The sequence below is a fragment of the Enoplosus armatus genome, chromosome 2, assembly GCF_043641665.1.
Source record: "Enoplosus armatus isolate fEnoArm2 chromosome 2, fEnoArm2.hap1, whole genome shotgun sequence".
Taxonomy (NCBI): domain Eukaryota; kingdom Metazoa; phylum Chordata; class Actinopteri; order Centrarchiformes; family Enoplosidae; genus Enoplosus; species Enoplosus armatus.
Window position 1 is genome coordinate 28,736,942 of NC_092181.1, and position 21,863 is coordinate 28,758,804.

The 21,863-nt window shown below is 43.4% G+C and overlaps 1 protein-coding gene across 2 annotated transcripts in view; it reads left to right on the forward strand.

The window, feature by feature from the left end:
* The window catches only part of LOC139292327 (son of sevenless homolog 1-like), a 52,142-nt gene that overhangs the window by 14,518 nt on the left and 15,761 nt on the right, over positions 1 to 21,863 (forward strand). For both annotated transcript variants that reach the window (XM_070914643.1, XM_070914651.1), the window contains exons 7-12: positions 665 to 775; positions 1,780 to 1,878; positions 3,374 to 3,501; positions 10,382 to 11,043; positions 15,573 to 15,654; positions 16,509 to 16,625. In XM_070914643.1, coding sequence (XP_070770744.1) covers positions 665 to 775; positions 1,780 to 1,878; positions 3,374 to 3,501; positions 10,382 to 11,043; positions 15,573 to 15,654; positions 16,509 to 16,625 — 1,199 coding nt within the window. The remainder of the gene's footprint in view (positions 1 to 664; positions 776 to 1,779; positions 1,879 to 3,373; positions 3,502 to 10,381; positions 11,044 to 15,572; positions 15,655 to 16,508; positions 16,626 to 21,863) is intronic.

Sequence of the window (21,863 nt, forward strand, 5' to 3'; positions counted from 1 at the left end):
AGTTAGCTGACTCTAACCATCTGACTCTCGGAGCCCGGGACTGAAAACCTCCTCCTCCCAGTGGTCCAAAGCTCCTGTGCTTGCGGTGTAAACACCAACACTCCCCTGGTGCTCAGAGCGAACTGAGCTAACGGCAGCTACAGTTAGCAGCAGTTAGCGGATACTTTATAAAGCTTTCTCATTTTCATTTTCTCCATAAAATGATCGAGTTTCACCAAAATCAGTGAAGTTGTGTGTTTTTGCACAGTAATCAGTGAGGCCTGGGCTCAAACGGCTTGTTTCAGACAAAGGGTGCATGAAGGGCCAGAAAAAGATGAATAAGGAATAAGGACATACCGATGGTGACCGAGCTGCCATGCAAGGCGGTGGCCTCCATCGGGAGCAACTTAGGGTACAGTGTCTTGCCGAAGGACACTTCGACATGTGTGAGCCGGGGATCGAAACCCCAACCCACTCTATCCCTCTCTACCTCCCATGCGACAGTGCACCACCATGCCGCCCAAGTCATATGTTTATCTTCAGTTTATGCTCTTTTTCTTTTGTATTGTGTTGTTCATGGGTAATGTTTTGTTTTCTGTTTGTTCCTGTGAGTTTTGGGACCCAAATCTCAAGAGGTGTGTGATTGATTATTATGGTTCTGTCTGGTGTGTGGTTTGATTGACAGGAGTTGGCCTTTGACCCTTATGAGACGTACGCTCAGGACATCCTGCGCTCTGGTTTCCATGAACACTTCCTGAGTCAGGTGTCCAAACCAGGAGCTGCCTTCCACCTCCAGGTAAGTCCCGTCCCTCACCTCTAACATCGGAGACGTATTGGCTCCACCTCCTAATTGTCAGAAACAAAGTGTTAATAAACAAACTGGTGTACAGAACATAAACCTGTATGATGATTAAATTATTCAATTTCTATTTATTTAATTTATATAGCGCCAAATCATAACAGAAGTTATCTCATGGCTTTTTTCATATAGAGCAGCTCTAGACCGACTCTTTATAATATTATTACAGGGACCCAACAGTTCACCATGAGCAAGCTCTTGGCGACAGCAGCAAGGAAAAACTTCCTTTACTGACATTACAGGGTTTCCCCCAGAAACGTTGTTAGGCCTTTTTGACGGGGGGGGGGGGGAGATAATAAGTAATTTATTCAACAGACATTTAAAAAAATCAACAACTATAGCAGGGTCTTAAATAAATAATATCAAAGTTTTGCACTCAAAACTCCAAACTGATCACTTTACAGCCTCTGGCCTCTGGAACAATCAGCACTTGATGGATTCCATTAGCTTTTGATTGTGTCCTCTCCTTCATGAGGAGTGGAGTTGCTAAGTAATGTTAGCTTGTGATAGTTGGAAGCGTGAACTCAACGTAAAATGAAGGTAAAGAACACTGATCTCAGACCTGCTGTTTTTCTGTAGTGTGTTCACATCACAAACATCGCTGGTGAACTTTCCCTGTAACCGAGCCGCCGCACTGTGACATAAAAATACATTAAATAATATAATAATAAGATAAATAATTTCCCTGATGCTTAGGCCTGGCGAGGAGCTTGCGATATACTGGCAGAAAACTGCATTATTAGGAGAGTTTCTGTGTTCAGTTACATTCAGATCCTTTAAAGAAAAAACAACTCAGGAACCAGCTGCTCTTCACACTGAGCTGCTCTGTTTCTCTGGTAGAGATGATGATGATGAGGATGGTGGTGGTGGTGGTGGTGATGAGGATGATGGTGATGATGGTGATGACAGGAAGTAAAGATGCTGTCTGTCTCTGTCTTCAGTCCATCTGTGAAGGTTTTAAAGAGGCTGTTCAGTATGTTCTGCCTAGACTGCTGCTCACTCCGGTTTACCACTGTCTGCATCTGTTCGAGATCCTCAAGGTGAGACTACCACACCTGTACCACACTTGTACCACAACATCTAAACAACACCTGTATGGCACCTGACCACACCTGTACCACAACATCCCAACAACACCTGTACCACACCTGTATTACACCTGACCACACCTGTACCACAACATCCGAACACCACCTGACTACACTTGTACCACAACATCTGAACAACACCTGTATGACACCTGACCACACCTGTACCACAACATCCGAATAACAGCTGTACTACACCTGTACTACACCTGTACTACACCTGTACGACACCTCACCACACCTGTACCACAACACCTGTACCACACCTGTACCACACCTGTACCACAACATCTGAACAACACCTATACAACACCTGTGCAATGCCTGTACCACAACATCTGAACAACACCTGTACAACATCTGAACAACACCTGTACCACACCTGACCACACCTATACCACAACATCTGAACAACACCTGTACCGCACCTGTATGACACCTAACCACATCTGTACCACAGCATCTGAACAACACCTGCACAACATCTGAACAACACCTGTACCACACCTGTATGACACCTGACCACACCTGTACCACAACATCCGAGCAACACCTGCACCACACCTGTACTACACTTGTACAACACCTGACCACACCTGTACCACAACATCTGAACAACACCAAAAAATGACCACACCTATGTTAAACCTGGTAACACAACATCCAACTCTAGACCTAGATCAGCACTGTGGAGTGGGATTGGTACTGTAGACCTGGACCAGCACTGTGGAGTGGGACAAGTACTGTAGACCGGGTCTAGCATTGTAGACCAGGACCAACACCGTAGACCAGGCTTTCATTGGATGCAGTCAGCTGATTCACCTTAAAAATTATAAGTACACCAATCAGATCCAGTCTGGGTCTGGGACTTTCAGCTGTGCAACTGGAAGCTCCCTTTGGCCAAGCTGAGGTTAAACCTCTGAAATACCTCAAGTCATGTTCTTCAGATTATTTCAGGGCTGATGGGGGGGGGTCATGGGGGGCAGGAGGTTTGTACCAATCTGGTTCTCATCCTGAAGGAACAGGACAGACGAGCTCAGACCAGATTCTACCATGTCTGTTCACATTCTGCTGCTAGACCTGGACTGAGATCTGGATCAGACTTGGTTCTTGTCCTGTACCCTCTGTAGGCCAAATCTATCAGGCATAGTCCTCCCTCTTCTGGCCTGGTCTGGGTCTATCCTGGTTCTGATTTAAGCTGGTTCTGACATGGTTCATGATTTTGAAGTTCTGTTCTGCTCAATGAGAATATATCCGATGTCACTAATGTTCTGGTCTGCAGTCTGTCCTGAAACCTTAGTATTTGGTGCTTCACCTGAGCTACAGTCTGTTAAAGAGAGAATACTTGCCTAGGTGCTGATCTGGCACATGATGTCAGAGATCTTCAGTAGTTCCTGATCTGCCTCATGGGTTCTGACCCACCTCTGCCCTTTCTGTGTTTTCGTAGCAACTGGAGGAGAAGAGTGAGGATGAGGATGATAAAGAATGTCTGAAACAGGCCATCACAGCTCTGCTGAACCTGCAGAGCAGCATTGAGAGGATCTGCTCCAGGAGCCTTGCCAAGAGGAGGCTCAGGTATGTCACCTGTACACACCTGTATACACACACAAACTGCTATATAACCCAGGTAGGTTGGAGCGCCACTTGTCTAGCAAAACATAAATGCAACAAAAATAACAGAAACATTTCATGTAAAATGTGATTAATAGAAGCAGACTGACTGGAACTAGGCTAACAGTTTCCATCTGCTTCCAGCCTCTATGCTAAGCTTGGCTAACAGTTTCCCCCTGCCTCCAAGGTTTCTCAAGGAGCCTATGTGAGTCCTTGAGGAGGTTCTGGGGTCACTGAAGAGGTGAAACTGACACCCATGTTGTCATGTGACTGTGGTAATGTAGGAGAACAAATAGATTTACAGATCAAGTATGTTAAAATGCAGCGAAGTAATTAACTAAACAACAAGAATAAAACCTGAGAAAACACACACACACACACACACACACACACACACACACACACACACACACACACTCACACTCAGTACACTCACTCATGAGTCCAGTCTGTTAGACTCCTCCCATCCGCCCTGTTTCCGTCAGGACATAAATAGACGGGGGGGGGGTTGTAGGTCGGATTGGAGGTTCGTGGAGGGTGGGGGGGGGGGTTGTTAGAAGGAAGCGTCGTCAGGACCTGGGCGGTCCTGCTCTGCTGCTTATTGTTCTCTGTTTGTTAGAAAGAAAAGAGCAGAGAGGGAGAGGAAAACTACTGCTGCCGTTTATTTAATAAAGTTTAAACTTTTGAACGCTCTGATCACCTGACGAAGGAGAAGACGAAGAGGAAAAACAAGAAGGAGGAGAAGGAAGAGAAGAGAAAGGAGGAGGAGGAGAAGCAGAAGGAGGAGTAAAAGAAGAAGGAAGAGAAGGAGAAGAAGAAGAGGGAGGGGACAGACAGACGGTTGGATGATTGGCAGGTGGATATGAGGACGTAGGTGACTTCAGTTTCTTCTTTCTGTGTGTTTGTGCTGCAGACTGGAGGCTTTGTTGTTATGTAGGTGGAGGCTGATGGAGGTGGATGGGGGCTGATGGAGTTAGGTGGAGTTGGGTGGAAGCTGATGGAGATGGGTGGAGGTAGGTCGAGGTAGGTGGAGGCTGATGGAGGTAGGTAGAGGCTATTGGAGGTAGATAGAGGCTGATGGAGTTAGGTAGAGGTAGGTGGAAGGTGATGGATATAGGTGGAGTTAGGTCGAGGTAGGTGGAGGCTGATGGAGGTAGGTGGAGGCTGATGGAGTTAGGTAGAGGTAGGTGGAGGCTGATGGAGTTAGGTAGAGGTAGGTGGAAGCTGATGGAGATAGGTGGAGTTAGGTCAAGGTAGGTGGAGGCTGATGGAGGTAGGTAGAGGCTATTGGAGGTAGATAGAGGCTGATGGAGTTAGGTAGAGGTAGGTGGAAGCTGATGGAGATGGGTGGAGTTAGGTTGAGGTAGGTGGAGGCTGATGGAGGTAGGTAGAGGCTATTGGAGGTAGATAGAGGCTGATGGAGTTAGGTAGAGGTAGGTGGAAGCTGATGGATATAGGTGGAGTTATGTGGAGGTAGGTGGAGGCTGATGGAGGTAGATAGAGGTAGGTGGAGGTAGGTGGAGGCTGATGGAGATAGGTGGAGTTAGGTCAAGGTAGGTGGAGGCTGATGGAGGTAGGTAGAGGCTGTTGGAGGTAGATGGAGGTAGGTGGAGGCTGTTAGAGTTAGGTGGAGGCTGATGAAGTGGAGTTAGGTGGAGGCTGGTGGAGGTAGGTGGAGGTTGATGGAGATAGGTGGAGGCTGATGGAGTTAGGTGGAGGCTGGTGGAGTTAGGTGGAGGCTGGTGGAGTTAGGTGGAGGCTGATGGAGATAGGTGGAGGCTAATGGAGATAGGTGGAGGCTAATGGAGATAGTTGGAGGTAGGTGAAGGCTGATGGAGTTAGGTGGAGGCTGATGGAGATAGGTGGAGGCTGACGGAGCTGGCTGGCTGCTTGCTGTGGCTGGTGTGAACCCTTGTTAACATACCTCAGGGGTTTATGTTTAAACTGATTAGTGAGCTGCAGCAGAGCTGTGGCTCTTAAAGGGACAGAGTGCTCCAGCTGCAGACAGACGTCAGTGTTTAAAGTTGTGTTTTTTTCAGGGACTGTTGCTAGAGCCTGTCGCCTACAGCTATTTCAGATTGTACTGTTTCAAACCAATAAACTCACAGTACCTGTTTTGTACTAATACTTCAGTACTGTGAGTAGTACATGTAAGAGTAACATGATGCCGTCTGTTGTAACAGCAAACCCCAGAATAATATGTAATATGGTTTTGTTATAATACTTAGTGTTTGTTTGTATTAATATAGAAATATAATGATAAACATACTATAGATATAATGCAATAAAACAGTATAACATATTAACATTATATAATATAAGATATATAAGGAGAAATGTAGTAGTAAAGTATGAATTTAATCGAGTATAATATGTAATAAATATAATTATAAAAGAAGATGATGATGATAATAAAATAATAACATTCCCATCAGCCTCAGATGTACTTTGGGTTTACTGCTCATTAACACATGTTAGCATGCTAACACACTAAAGTAACATTATACTTACTGAGCATCAGCATGTTAGCATGCTGGTGTTAGCATTTAGTTAACAGAGCATTAATCTCAGAGTGTAGAAACAGGAACACAGAGTACATGTGATCCTGATATGCTGAAACCTGGAGAAACACCAGGACCAGGGCTCTCATTTATAACTGTTGCGTACGCACAAAACGGGGCCTGAAAGAGGCGTACGCCACCTCCCACGCAGAAGTTGTGATCTGTAAAAACAAACTTGGAGGGAGAATGAGCTCACCTGGACTAAACTCTACCAACATGTTGCAGATGCAGACAGTGAGGTGGTGAACTGAAGATTGTATCATGATGCATCTCACACATTTAATTTCACTTAATATCAAACGTTAATTATAGATCCACGTTATCAGAAACATTCAGACCAGCAGGGTTATTTGTACTTGTGCTTGTAGAGAGCCTTATAGAGAACTATTCCATACACACCTTTACTTTGAAAAGATAGAAGCCAATTCAACTCTGAAGTCAAAGTCCGCTCAACATTTCATCAGCGCTTTCTCTCCATCACATCCCCCCGGAGCAGAGGAGAGGGCCGGACTGTATGGGAACTAACTGATGAAGATTTCATTATCATCCACATAAAACAGAGCGACAGCACTTCTTAATAATATCTTCTATTGGGTTGTTCTATAGTTGTTGTGTGTAAAATGGCTGCAGTGAACAGACTGCCTTCTCCAGTCATCTCTCATCTTCACCAGCTGCACACGGACTGCCATGATTCACCGCGACGTGCTGTCGATCAGCAGCTCATTGATATGCATCAGTATATGGGCATGTAGAGGGCGGGACATGAGGCTGATCCACATGCACACATTTCCAGGTGGACTGTGGTTTTAAAGGAGACGCTGCGTGCAGGTGAGCGTGTGCACTGTTTTTTTTTTGGCACCCGCCACTTTCAGCTTTTGTGCGCACAAACACTTTTAGTCTGGATCCTATGCACTGTGTTAGAAATGAGACCCCTTGTTTCACAGCACAAAGTCATTCCTCTAAACCTCTCACTGATTTACCTGTAAGACTGGAAGTAAAACTGTGTTCACCTGTGAAATGACACCTGAGCAGGTCACACTGGATACTCATTCATTACAGCTCATTGAAAGATATAATTTTGGCAGGGTCATCTATACAGGATGCAAAAGAGAAGGAAAGCTCTCTCCACATATGTGACACTTTCTGCAGTCACAAAATCAAACACACATCATTCACATGTTCATTCAGTGGGGAGTTATAGAAAAACAAGCTGCTTTCATGAGCATCATGGCTTTATTTATTCTGTGTTCATTTAAAGTTTGAGCTGATGGCACTCTAATATCATAGATGTATTGTTGCTGTGTATTTATTCAAGTTCCTACTTGTCCGAACACAGAGCATCTGGTGTAGTGAGTTCAGCTGTGTCCACACACAAGCTGCTGTACTATTATCACCATTATAGGTATGATGAAATGATGTGACTGGATAAGAGTGACACAGTCGCATGAATTAACGTTTTATTTAAACTATATGCAAGTCGGTTGTTTAACAGTGTGTCAGGAGGTGTTTCTATTTTAATCAGTGGAGGAGGTATTCATAAAAGTATTACACACATCAAGTTACAATGTGTTTAGTACTATATTCACTCTTACTTACTGTCCCTCTCTCCCAGCTCAGCACAGAAACACAAAAACTCTCCTGGGAAACAAAAAGAGGGAAGTTTATGTTTAAAGAAACTTGCTTTGGAAGACAAAGAAAGGAGGTCCACATAGAAACAACTGAAATAAACAAGTCATTCAAGATAAATCAACACAAACAAACTATGATGTGTGAAGTCAACTACCTGTATCATGAACAAAAGATAAAGGAAACAGTCAAACGTCAGATCCTCCATGACTTCCATTAGAAACATGTTATAAAGAGATTTGTTTCTCTGTCTGTCTGTCTGTGAACACACACGGAACATGATTTAAACTTATAAAAACGTTGTGCGGTCGAGCAGCAGCTAGCTTTACGTGATGATGTCACAGTGATGATGATGTCACTGTGTCTTTGTGTAACAGTCCGGCTGTTTGTCTGAGCTGAGGTTGGAGGTCTTCCTGCTGTAACCTCATTTCCTGTTGGACCGTGCCAGCCGTCACTGCAGCCTCGCTGGTTTGTACTGACTCCGACCACGTCGTCCAATCAGAACTCACTCTGCTGTCACGTGGACATGTAGAAAACCAACCCAATGATGAGACAGGTCACCTTGAAACACCACCGCTCTTTATATTGAAGTAAACAACACACAGGAAGTGTTTTCTACTTCCTGTTCTAATAAATATCTGCGGACAGTTTACAGACCTTCATCATCTTTATGACCTTTATGTGACCTTTGGTTTCACAGGTGTGGGAGGTGAATGTTCGACAATACAATTCCAACTCAAGGTCCACTTTTCAAGCATTTTCCAGATCTTTCAACCATACCACATTGTCTTCATCAGTCAAGCAGGGTTTGATCAGTTGTCACTGAGATGGATCTGTTGCCATTCGAGCTCAGTATCAGAGATAATAAGGGGACTTTGAGGTGGATTGTTTTGTTAAAGGTCCCATATTATTCATTTTATTCATCTTATACTGGCCCTTCATGCATTCTCTGTCTGAAACAAGCTGTTTCAGTTTCTATCTCTTTAAGGCCCCCCTCCCTAAAAGCCCACATTTTATTCTGATTGGCCAGCTCCCTGCAGCCCACGAGGCACAGGGAGAAGCCTTCGACCCCTGAGTATTGAGTACAGCCTGCACCACCTCATCCTCCTGCCGCTGTGCTCGATGGCATCCGACAGCTGCAGTAACTTAGCTTGAAAATACATATATGAGGACTGAATGTGATGAACTTCCTGTTTATCAGACCACAAACGAGACAAGAAGTAGGAGCGGAGTGTTTCTGGGGACTGGGCCTCACTCATTACTGTACAAAAACACACAACTTTATTCACTGATTTTGGTGAAACTGGATTATATTTTATGGAGAAAATGTTTTCTGGTTTTCCCTCTGATGTCCTCTGGCTGCTCTGCTTAAACTCTCGGTGATTTACAGAGTTTCCAGATGGACAGAAAGCTTTATAAAGTAACTGTTAACTGCTGCTAACTGTAGCTGCTGTTAGCTAGTTAGCCGTGCAGCTAGCATTCCTAATTAGCTTAGCTTACTCTGCCCAGACTGGGAGCTTGGAGCACCGCTGTATTTACACTGCTAGCATAAGAGCTTTGGACCACCGGAAGGAGGAGGTTTTCAGCCCCGGGCTCTGAGCTTCCAGTCCGGGCAGAGTCAGCTAGCGAATAAGACTGCTAGCTGCACGACTAACTGAGTTACAGTAAGCAGTAGCAATTACTTTAGCAACAAGTAACTGAAAAAGCACTTTCTGTGAGACAAACCTCCAAACACTTGAAGAGTCGTCCTGAGCAGAGCGGACGAATAACTCAGACAGACTGAGCAGGTGGATGAGCGTCCCTGTACTTGGTGGGAGTGCTGTGATTGGAGCAGATGACCTGCTGGGGGTGTGGCTAAGTGTGGTGACTGTATAGTTGTAACATCACAACCTTAAGGAAGTCCTGACGGCTCATTTAAAGGCACAGTGTCTGAATCTTTGTGATTTGAGTGTTTTGATACATTCAGTATTTATATAGCACCTAGTGAACGAGACATGGAAATCTCACTTACTACAATATGGGACTTTAACAATTAATTTGAATACTTCATGTGAATATTATTTTCTACATTTCTATAAATCCAGCAAATAACTAGTTATGATGAAATTGTTTGTCCATAATAACATGAGAAATGCTATGTAAATTACTGTATTATTAATGCACTAACTCATGTAGTTTTAATGACAGAGACCTGACTTTACCTTTATGATACATAATATTATATTTCTATATTTTCTGCCTCATCTTTGATTGATGTCTTTTTAGAAGAAAATTAAATGTAAATCAAAATATATATAGGAAACAACAGATGATAAACACCAGCTGTAACAGTTAGTTAGTTAGTTAGTTAGGCTGAATATATGTATTCTAATAGCTGTCAGAGCACTCTGTTTACAGAGATCAGACATCACGCAGCATTGCTGCGGGGAAGAACTTGTGAACTGTCCCTGTTAATTTACTGTGTTCCTGTTAATTTAAAGTGAAAGAGTCCCTGGTGAGACCAGGTTCAGGACGTAGCACTAACACCTCCATCTTTACTGAAATCAGACCAGAATTTAGATCTCAGATGGGTTTCCTCCCTGAACACAGACTGAAGAGTCCTGATTAACTCTAACCCTTCTTCTCCTGTGCTCTCACTCTTCCTCCCGGGTCTGCAGTGAGTCGGCGTGTCGTTTCTACAGCCATCAGATGAAGGGGAAGCACCTGGCCATCAAGAAGATGAATGAGATCCAGAAGAACATCGACGGCTGGGAGGGGAAGGACATTGGCCAGTGCTGCAACGAGTTCATCATGGAGGGCACGCTGACCCGAGTGGGCGCCAAACACGAGCGCCACATCTTCCTGTTTGACGGCCTGATGATCTGCTGCAAGTCCAACCATGGCCCACCTCGGTTGCCCGGCGCTGGCTCCACTGCAGAGTACCGGCTGAAAGAGAAGTTCTTTATGCGTAAAGTCCAGATTAATGACAAGGACGACAAGGAGGGCGAGTACCGGCACGCTTTCGAGATCATCCTGAAGGATGGGAACAGCGTGGTGTTCGCCGCCAAGTCTGCTGAGGAGAAGAATGGCTGGATGGCGGCGCTGATCTCGCTGCAGTACCGCAGCACGCTGGAGCGCATGCTGGACTCGGCCATGCTGCAGGAGGAGAAGGAGGAACAGATGAGGCTGCCGGTAGCCGAGGTGTACCGATTTGCCGAGCCAGACTCCGAGGAGAATGTTGTGTTTGAGGAGAACGTCCAGTCCAAGTCCGGGATCCCCATCATCAAAGCAGGGACAGTCCTGAAACTGATCGAGAGGCTCACGTTCCACATGTACGCAGGTAAGGCGTAATGTCACACAGGTGTTTATTAACAATTCAGTTGAATTTTATTTATATAGAAGTTATCACAGCTCACTTTTCATGGAGCAGGTCTAGATCGGACTCTTTATATTATTCTTATATAAAGAGAATGTACAGTAGCACAATGCAAGTTCCACATAGAGATGTAAAGTAATGTTTATGGTAGTGGCCATAACATTAATATTGATAAAGATAACAGTAGCAATAATAATAAATATAGCCGCAAGTGTCGAATCTGGGGTTCAAGCCAAAATAGACTGTTTGAAGTTGAAAGCTTTTTGTCGGATTTGTGTTATGCCACGCCCAATTATTTGCATTTGTAGCGCCCCCCAGTGGTCCATTAGAATGAAACTTTCAGGGTATGTTTTAGGTACGTATGTGGACACATCCTGCAAGTTTTCTGGCCCAACGGTTGTTGGCTTTGGTCTATTTATGTGCTGAGCTTTTTGAAGTTCATTGGTCTATATCTTGAAAACTAATACAACCTTTCCAATAATGACCCACATAAAATTTGGTAGCAATCGGAGCTGTGGTTTAGGAGGAGATGTAAAAAATGTGTTTTTTATCTAAATGGTGGAAAATCTAGTCTGGCGGACTGTAGTGGTCCAAGAGGCTTTTTTGTAGAGCACACTGAGCTGGATGAAGTCAATCGGAGTCATGGTGTGAGGGGCGTGGCCTTTCCAAAATCACTTTCTAGAATGTAAATTACAGTGCCCCCATCAGGCCAACTGGTGTCGTATTTCTTGGGCAGCACTTACACACAACTTCCAATCAATTAGCAAAATCTCAATGTCTCCACTGTTAACCATCTCACAGGAATTTGCGCAAACCCAGACGAGAAAGCACATTACGGGAGAGAGAAGATGTCCAGTCAGTAACTTTAAAAGGATGAGAATCCATACAGATGTAGAGAGCAGCTCAGTGCATCATGGGAAGTCTGCAAGCAGTCTAGGCCTATAGCAGCATAACGAAGGGATGGTTCAGGGCTCACCTGAGCTATGATATGATGGTGCCTGACCAATAAGAGCTTTGTAGGTCAGGAGAAGGATTTTAAACTCTATTCTGGATTTTACAGGGAACCAGTGCAGAGAAGCTAATACTGGAGAAATATGATCTCTTTTCCTGGTTCCTGTCAGTACACGTGCCGCAGCATTCTGGATCAACTGGAGAGTCTTCAGGGACTTATTGGGACAGCCTGATAATAAGGAATTGCAATAATCCAGCCTAGAAGTAACAAATGCATGGACTCATTTTTCTGCATCTGTTTGAGACAGGATCTTCCTGATGTTTTCAATGTTACAGAGGTGAAAAAAGGCAGTCCTTGAAGTTTGTTTTACGTGAAAGTTAAAGGACATGTCCTGATCAAAGACAACTCCGAGATTCCTCACGGTGGCGCTGGAGGCCAGGGCAATGCCATCTAGGGTAACAATATCCTTAGATACTGTGTTACGGAGGTGTTCAGGGCCAAGAACAATAACTTCTGTCTTGTCTGACTTTAACTTCAGATAATTGCAGATCATCCAGGTTTTTATGTCCTTAAGGCATGCTTGAAAATTAGCTAACTTATCGGTTTCATCTGGCTTGATCGATAGATATAACTGGGTATCATCTGCATAGCAATGAAAATATATGGAGTGTTTTCTCATAATATTGCCTAAAGGAAGCATTTATAAGGTGAATAGTATTGGTCCAAGCACAGAACCTTGTGGACTAACTTTGGCTTACATGGAGGATTCATCATTAACGTGTACAAACAAAACATAAATAGGACTTAAATGAGCTTAGTGCGGTTCCTTTCATGCCAGTTAAATGTTCCAGTCTCTGTAATAGGATATGATGGTCCACAACAGAATGTCACGTAATGTCACTCAGGTGGAAATTAAAATGACCCGGTGAGGCACGATGTCTCTATGGACTATAAGGAACTGGGATGGACCTTGTCTCACTATTTCTGTGACAGTTCATACACCAAGTGATCAATAAAATGATTAAAAATAATCAGAAATAACTGTAAAATTCCCACCCCTTTGACCAACAGTTCACTGTGACATAAAACAGAGAAAAACAGTAAATCTGAGACACTGGAGAATGAGGATGTTTTGATTGATTTAACAACTGAAACAATTAATCAATTATCAAAATAGTTGTTGTTTCGACTTTCTCCTTAAACAGAAAGAAGTTCAATGAGACAAACTTTGCTGAACACTTCAGTTTCTTATTTCTCTCTGATTTGATGTTTCTACTAAAAGCAGACTGGATTCAATTACATTTTATTTACTTAGTTAATATAATAATTAATAACCTGACAATCAGAAACCAGAGACTGCAGTCTGGCCTGAGTTGTTCAGATCTGTAAATCTGATCCACTACAGGTTCAGGTCTCCAATAAGCTCTTACTTTGAAAGAATAACGCTATAACACTCTTTTTGGACAAAGTAAATCTCCTTGTCTCAAAGGTCACTCTGCTGGGCATTCTGGGTAATAGTCTGAACCTTTGGCATTGATGTCAGATCACATGACCAATCAGAGCCTTGCTAAGACTGACTCAGACTGTGACTTAGACTGTGCAGCAATGCTGGCAGATACATGTGATGTTAGCTGCTGCTGCACTGGTGCATGATGGTTAAAAACTGGCAGACAAAGCTGGAAAACGTCTTGTGTCTGTTAGAGAGGGAACAGACAGAAAAACAGAACCAGTGCTGCTGACTGATGGTGCTGACCTGGAAACAGCTGCTATCTGTGTTGTCACACTGATCCGGAAGAGTGTTAACGCCAGGCATGAGAGGAGGATTTTTTTCAATTCAATTTCAATTTTATTTTATTTATATAGCACCAAATCACAGAGAGAGAGAGCCATAGCAACTATAATTATGATAATGGAAATATGACTGATAATAGTAGTTACAGCTGTAATAATAACTGAAATATGATTAATAATAGAAATAACAACTTTAATAGTAACAGAACTATGACTAATAATAATAATTGTTGTGATGAGAGTCAAGTGGGCCCATGGCAGTGGCAGCCAGGCGTACCAGGACCACGATCCACAGGAACCTGCGAGACGAGAAAACACAGAAGAAGACATAAAGTTAGTAACATGCATTGGAGGGAGATGAATGTGTAAAGATGGAGAGGGAGAGGAGGAAAGCTCAGTGCATCAAGGGAAGTCCCCCAGCAGTCTAGGCCTACAGCAGCATAACTAGGGGCTGGTCCAGGCAGGCCCAGCCTTCTCTAGGAACCACAAGCAACCCTGCATTCTGGGAGTGCAGGCAGGATGGTGCCTGACCAGTAAGAGCTTTGAAGGTGAGGAGAAGGATTTTAAACTCTATTCTGGATTTTACAGGGAGCCAGTGCAGAGAAGCTAATACAGGAGAAATATGATCTCTTTTCCTGGTTCCTGTCAGTACACGTGCCGCAGCATTCTGAATCACAGACACTAAACCAACGCTAAAACAGCAATAAACCAATACAGACACTAAACCAACATTAAACTGACACAGTCACTAAATTGACATTAAACCGACACAGACACTAAACCGACATTAAACTGAAATTAAACCGATACAGACACTAACCCAACCAACACTTAACCAACACTTAACCAATATAAAACCGACATTAAACTGACATAGACACTAAACAGACACTAAACCGACATTAAACTGACATAGACACTAAACCGACATTAAACTGACAGACGCCAAACAGACATTAAACCGACACAGACATTAAACTGACATTTAACCAACACAGACATTAAACCGACACAGACATTAAACTGACATTAAACCAACACAGACACTAAACCGACACTAAACCGACATTAAACTGACATAGACACTAAACTGACATTAAACCGTTAGACACTAAACCGACATTAAACTGATACAGATACTAAACCGACATTAAACTGATACAGATACTAAAATGACATTAAACCAACACAGACACTAAACCGACATTAAACTGACATAGACACTAAACCGACATTAAACCGACAGACACTAAACCGACATTAAACTGATACAGATACTAAAATGACATTAAACCAACACAGACATTAAACCGACATTAAACCAACACAGACAATAAACTGACATTAAACTGTGACCAATTTGCTGTGATTTTGAGAGGAAAGGAAAAAGCAGCAAATCCTCACATTTAAGAAGCTGAAACCAGCAAATATTTGGCTTAAACAGTGAATCAATTATAAAAAGAGTTTCAGATGAATTAACTGATTAATTGTTGCACCTGTAATGCTGTGTAGTTTTCTCCAGCTGTGACCGTGGCTGACTGTGAGTTAATGTCATGGCCCATCTAAAGTGTGAATCAGTGATTAAATTGATAATTTTTAAGAATTTATTTTATTTTATTCTGATGTTGTTTTCCTCTGTGCTGTATTAACCCTGTCCTGGTCTAAACCTGTCTGTGTGATCAGAGTGATTATTGATAGATGATTATTGGTCATCTATCGGTCTGTTTCCTGTTTCTGTTTCCTCCCTCAGATCCAAACTTTGTCCGAACATTTCTGACCACCTACAGATCTTTCTGTAAACCTCAGGAGCTGCTGGACCTGCTCATGGAGAGGTGAGCTCACTTGTCAGACATCACAGGGACCAATCACAACGCTTAAATTGCTCACATTTTCACATATCCAAAAACATGTCTGTGTTTTGGTCGATAAGTAACCATCAGGATCTTTGAAGTGTCCATTAATGTTCACCTCACCAGAAAATTTAGACCAGAAATCCAATAGAAGGTATTTTTTTATTACTTTGATTTTCATTTAACAAGCTCTGTAAATGTTATTATTAAGGTCATAAAGGTGTTTCAAAGACTTCTCCACACTGACAGGAGGCAGATTCTGGGGATTCTTTTCTTTTCTTTTATTGGCCTAAAAGTAGTCAAATGTAAATATACTGTGAATCAGCATAATGAAACCCATAAAGTGTAAGTTTATCATTTTAGAGCGTGTCAAGAGGTTTTTTATACGTTTTACCCAGCATGCATTTCTTGCTCTGCTCTGTTGGAGGGTCGTATTTGTTGAAACAATCTCTTCCTGAACAGCTATGAGCTACAAACAGTTATTATGACCAAAACATGACGCTTGGCTTATGTTGGTTCTCATGATCAGTTCAAATCCTTATTAACATCACTAGTATGAAACATGATGATCTGATTAGTTTTTCTGTTCCCCTGGGCTCCATATGAATCATGTGAACAAACAATAAAGTGTTTTTCAGGACACAGATGACACCAAGACAGCAGCTGTCTGACAGTTGAAGATCTAAACTAAAACATATTAAATATCCAGTTTTTATTCTTCACATAGAAAAGAAGAAGCATTAATCTGTAAATGTTGTTCCACTGTGTTGAAATATTGAAGAAGCTGTGAGCAGCTCTGAGTGCTGATCTCTGGTCTGTGATGTTGTTGTCTTTAGGTTTGAGATCCCAGAGCCGAGGCCGAGTGAGGCGGATCAGATGGAGGGTGGAGAGCAGCCGCTCAGTGCAGAACTCAAACGCTTCCGCAAAGAGTTTGTTCAGCCGGTTCAACTCAGGTAGAGACTGCCACCTGTTGGAGGCTCACAGACACTGCAGGCAGTTGGACAGTCAAGTTACTTGACTGACTGAACCAGGATCTGTTTTCATACCAACAGTCTCCTAAATAAGTTTCTCACTCAGTTTCCTCTGAAGAGAAGGATGACATCATGAAAACATCATGATGACATCATGAAAACATCACAATGTCATCATGTTTCATGAATGATCCTACTCACTATGTCCACAGGGATTGGCTGAGAGGTAGACGATATGTGTCAGTGAATGATGAATAAAATATTCATCAACAGACGGACAGATTTTATATATTATATAAACTATATTTTATAAACTTGTAATGACATGAAACAAAGTCAAACATTGACTTGTTCAGTATATCTGACATCAAACACCGTCTGCATGTGAATTTTTTTCCAGCTGATAAAACAAGTCTTCCTCCTGATGCTGTTTAAAAACCGTTATGCTGTTTAAAAACTGGCATGCTGTTTGAAAGCTGTTGGCGCGCTGCTAAAACCTAGACGGCATCTGTTAAATTTCAAATACATTTTAAATCTTACCTGGATTCAACATTTTTTTTCTTTTCCTGGACATTGCCTGAATTTTGATGTGCTGGTTGGTGTCTCTCTGATCCCGGATCCTGATCGATCTGTGGCTGTTGATAGACTAGCTTGTGTTTAAGCTATCAGAATCAGAATCGGAATCAGAAATACTTTATTGATCCCCGGGGGGAAATTGGACAGTACCGGTGCTCCCATTCAAGAGTAGAAAGTAGCATAATTTAGAGCTAAAAGTAAAAATATAAAAATAAGAAATAGAAAATAAAAATATACTTATTTACAGTATTTAAGTGAAAAATAAAAGTTAAAAAATATATATAATAACAATGTATGTGTGTATATATATATATATGTATTGCACTGTTGTGTATGACTATATATGTATTGCACTGAAACATTTAAAGAATAAATTGTGAGGTAGTATATGGCAGGTGACGTAAGTCCAGATTTCCAGTCTCTTACTGAGTGTCGACACTCAGAAGGAGGAGTTGAACAGTTTGATGGCCACAGGCAGGAATTATTTCCTGTGGCGCTCTGTTGTACATTTGGGAGGAATGAGTCTCCCACTGAAGCTGCTCTTGTGTCCGACCAGTATGTCATGGAGAGGATGTGAAACATTGTCCAAGATGCCCCGCAGCTTGAGAAAATAGAGACGGCTCTGGACCTTCCTGTAGAGGGCATTAGTGTTCTTTACCCAGTCCAGTTTATTGTCTATGTGAACTCCCAGGTACTTGTAATCCTCTACAATGTCCACACTGACCCCCTGGATGGAAACAGGGGTCATCGGAACCTTGGTCCTTCACCCTTACTGATACATCCAACTATTGCTGAGTCATCAGAAAACTTCTGAAGATGGCAGGTCTCTGTGCAGCAGCTGAAGTCCGTGGTGTAGATGGTGAAGAGGAAGGGAGAGAGGACAGTCCCCTGCGGGGCCCCGGTGTTGCTGACCACTCTGTCTGACACACAGTGTTGTAAGCGCACATACTGTGGTCTGCCAGTCAGGTAGTTGACAATCCAGGACACGAGGGGGGCGTCCACCTGCATCTCCGTCAGCTTCTCACCCAGTAGAGCCAGACGGATGGTGTTGAACGCACTGGAGAAGTAAAAAAACATGACTCTCGCAGTGCTCGCCGGCTTATCCAGGTGGGCGTAGGCGCGGTTGAGCAGGTAGATGATGGCATCCCCAACTCCCAAGTCGGGGCTGGTAGGCGAACTGAAGGGGGTCCAAGTGTGGCTTGACCATGGGCCGGAGCTGCTCCAGGACGAGTCTTTCCAGGGTCTTCATGATGTGGGAGGTCAGAGCCGGGGGTCTGTAGTCCTTGGAGCCACTGGGACGCAACATCTTCGGCACAGGAACGAGGCAGGATGTCTTCCACAGCATGGGGACCCTCTGAAGACTCAGGCTCATGTTGAAGACATGGTGAAGTACTCCACATAACTGGGGGTCACAGGCTTTAAGCACCCTGGGACTGACATCAGGGCCTGCAGCCTTGCTTGAGTGGAGTCTCATCAGCTGTCTCCTAACATGGTCAGCAGTGAAGCACATTGTAGAGGTGACCGGCGGGGGAGGGGTGGTGTCGTCAAGTTGAAGAGTGCCGTCAGCCTGGGGACTGGGGGACGAGGTGTGAGGAAAGCTCTAGCCGGCTGCTCTGACTCCCGCACTAACCGACAGAGTCTATCAAACAATCTGCTCCTATGGATTTTTCAGCAATGCCTGATCCAGGTTGGAGGGAGATTGCCTGCTCCCTGGCCAATCAAAAGGAGACGTTAACATCCAGCCCCTTTGTAAAGACTGTCAGATCCTTGCAGACCAAGTCTCTGTCTGTGTCAGCAGCTGGAAATACTGAAAAAGCTCCTCTCTGTTGAAAGTGTAGCTACCTGTGATAACACGATCCCCTTGGACAACAAGTCTGGGTGATCCTGCTCCTGGGCCTCAGATCAGCAGTCACGGGCCTCCTGCTCCACTCCCCTTCCCTGTATCCCATGGACTTAGGTGGTCGTTAGGCAGGAGAAAATAATGGTAGTGGTAATAATATTAATATTGTGTGCTGAGCAGGAACATGGGGGCAGCAGGTCTCTGCAGTCAAAGATCCAGACTCTACAGCTCCAGAGGCAGAAAGACCTGCAGAAAGCAACAGAGGGAGAGAGACGAGAAGATTAATGGGATGAGAACGAGTACAGATGGAGAGAGGAGCTCAGTGCATCATGGGAAGTCTCCTGGCAGTCTAGGCCTATAGCAGCATAACTAAGAACCATGCCATCATGTGACGCGACTTCAACTCTGTTGTAAGTCGGATCATGGACATTATCGCTCCCATCAGAACTGAAGAGACAACTGGAAAATCCAAAACTAGAATTGAGGAAAAAGTGAGGATGCTGGAAATTCCTGCTGAAGGGCTGAATGTAAATGGCAAAAGATCAAACTGCAGGTAGATTATGAATCAGAATCAGAATCCCCGGGGGGAAATTATACAGTACCGGTGCTCCCATTCAAGAGTAGAAAGTAGCCTAAATTTAGAAATGAGAGTATGTACAAAAATGAGATATAAAAGATAAAAAATAAAACAAACACATTTACAATATTTAAGTGGGGGAAAAAAAAAGAAAGAAATATATATACACTGCTCAAAAAAATTAAAGGAACACTTTGAAAACACATCAGATCTCAATGGGAAAAAAATCATGCTGGATATCTATACTGATATGGACTGTGTAATGTGTTAAGAATGAAAGGATGCCACATCGTTTGATGGAAATGAAAATTATCAACTTACAGAGGGCTGAATTCAAAGACACCCTGAAAATCAAAGTGAAAAAATGATGCGGCAGGCTCAGCCATTTTGCTGAAATTCCATTGCAGCAACTCAATGGTACTCAGTACTGTGTATTGCCCCCATGTGCTTGTAAGCATGCCTGACAACGTCGGGGCATGCTCCTAATGAGACGACGGATGGTGTCCTGGGGTATCTCCTCCCAGATCTGGACCAGGGCATCACTGAGCTCCTGGACAGTCTGAGGTGCAACCTGGCGGCGTCGGATGGGCCGAAACATAATGTCCCAGAGGTGTTCTATTGGATTCAGGTCAGGCGAGCGTGGGGGCCAGTCAATGGTATCAATTCCTTCATCTTCCAGGAACTGCCTGCATACTCTCGCCACATGAGGCCGGGCATTGTCGTGCACCAGGAGGAACCCAGGACCCACTGCACCAGCGTAGGGTCTGAAAATGGGTCCAAGGATTTCATCCCGATACCTAATGGCAGTCAGGGTGCCGTTGTCTAGCCCGTAGAGGTCTGTGCGTCCCTCCATGGATATGCCTCCCCAGACCATCATTGAGCCACCACCAAACCGGTCATGCTGAACGATGTTACAGGCAGCATAACGTTCTCCATGGCTTCTCCAGACCCTTTCACGTCTGTCACATGTGTTCAGGGTGAACCTGCTCTCATCTGTGAAAAGCACAGGGCGCCAGTGGCAGACCTGCCAATTCTGGTGTTCTATGGCAAATGCCAATCGAGCTCCACGGTGCCGGGCAGTGAGCACAGGGCCCACTAGAGGATGTCGGGCCCTCAGGCCACCCTCATGAAGTCTGTTTCTGATTGTTTGGTCAGAGACATTCACACCAGTGGCCTGCTGGAGGACATTTTGTAGGGCTCTGGCAACCTAACCCTAACCACATTTGGCCTCATTCACTAATATGCACGCAAAATTACCGCCAGATTCATGAAATGTGCACCGGACAATTTTGTTCTTACCACCATGCAGATGTTAGTGAATCAGAATCATTCTAATTCGACAGGCGTGTACCCACTATTTGCAATCAGCATACCACGACCCCATTTCTCTATATAAGGAAATACGTTTGCCTAGAGTTGTTTCATGGAAAAAGTGGTTAAGTTGTTGTAAGAGCAAAGCAAAATAATTTCATGTCTGAAGAAGTTAAAGCAATAATGTCTGTGGTGGAAGCCAGAAGAGGCACACCTGGCTATGAATAGGCATACAGCAGTTAATTATCGTGTGGCTCAGTGGGTCAAGTATAGGTTTTTCACCCTGGAGACCACGGTTCGATTCATGCTTCTTTTTTTTTTGTTGCCTAAACCTAACTAAAGGCTTTCTAAAGTCTTTTATATACCCTGCATGCCTGTTAATTAATCAGAATCAGAATCAGAAATACTTTATTGATCCTGGGGGGAAATTACAGGTGCTCCCATTCAAGAGTATAACATTACATATGTGCAATTTCATGGCACTAGAAATTGGTGGGAGTAGCAGATCAATACAGGCCAAGTCAATTAAAACAATGAAACCCAAAACTATTACATTTTAATATGGACATTCTCATATATTCCATTATAAGCTGACACTCTGTTTTTATAGTTGAATATTTTAATTATGACAATAATTGATGAGGATGAGATGTCATGGTTGTTTAATACATTTGGCCAATACATTTGTAAATTAACGGTTTGAAATATTGTTGTCTATTAAAGCCTTTTTTTAATGAAGTTTTAATATACTATGCATGTAGTTAAAAGGTGTGTGTTTACATTTTCTAAGACAGCCTGGCCTTCATCATTTGTGCGTATGCATGGTCTGAGGCAGTTCTAAATTTGAACAAATTCAGGTAAGAAAATATTGTTGAATCCTGGATTTGTGCGTAAAACATTCGTACGCACTGTTTCA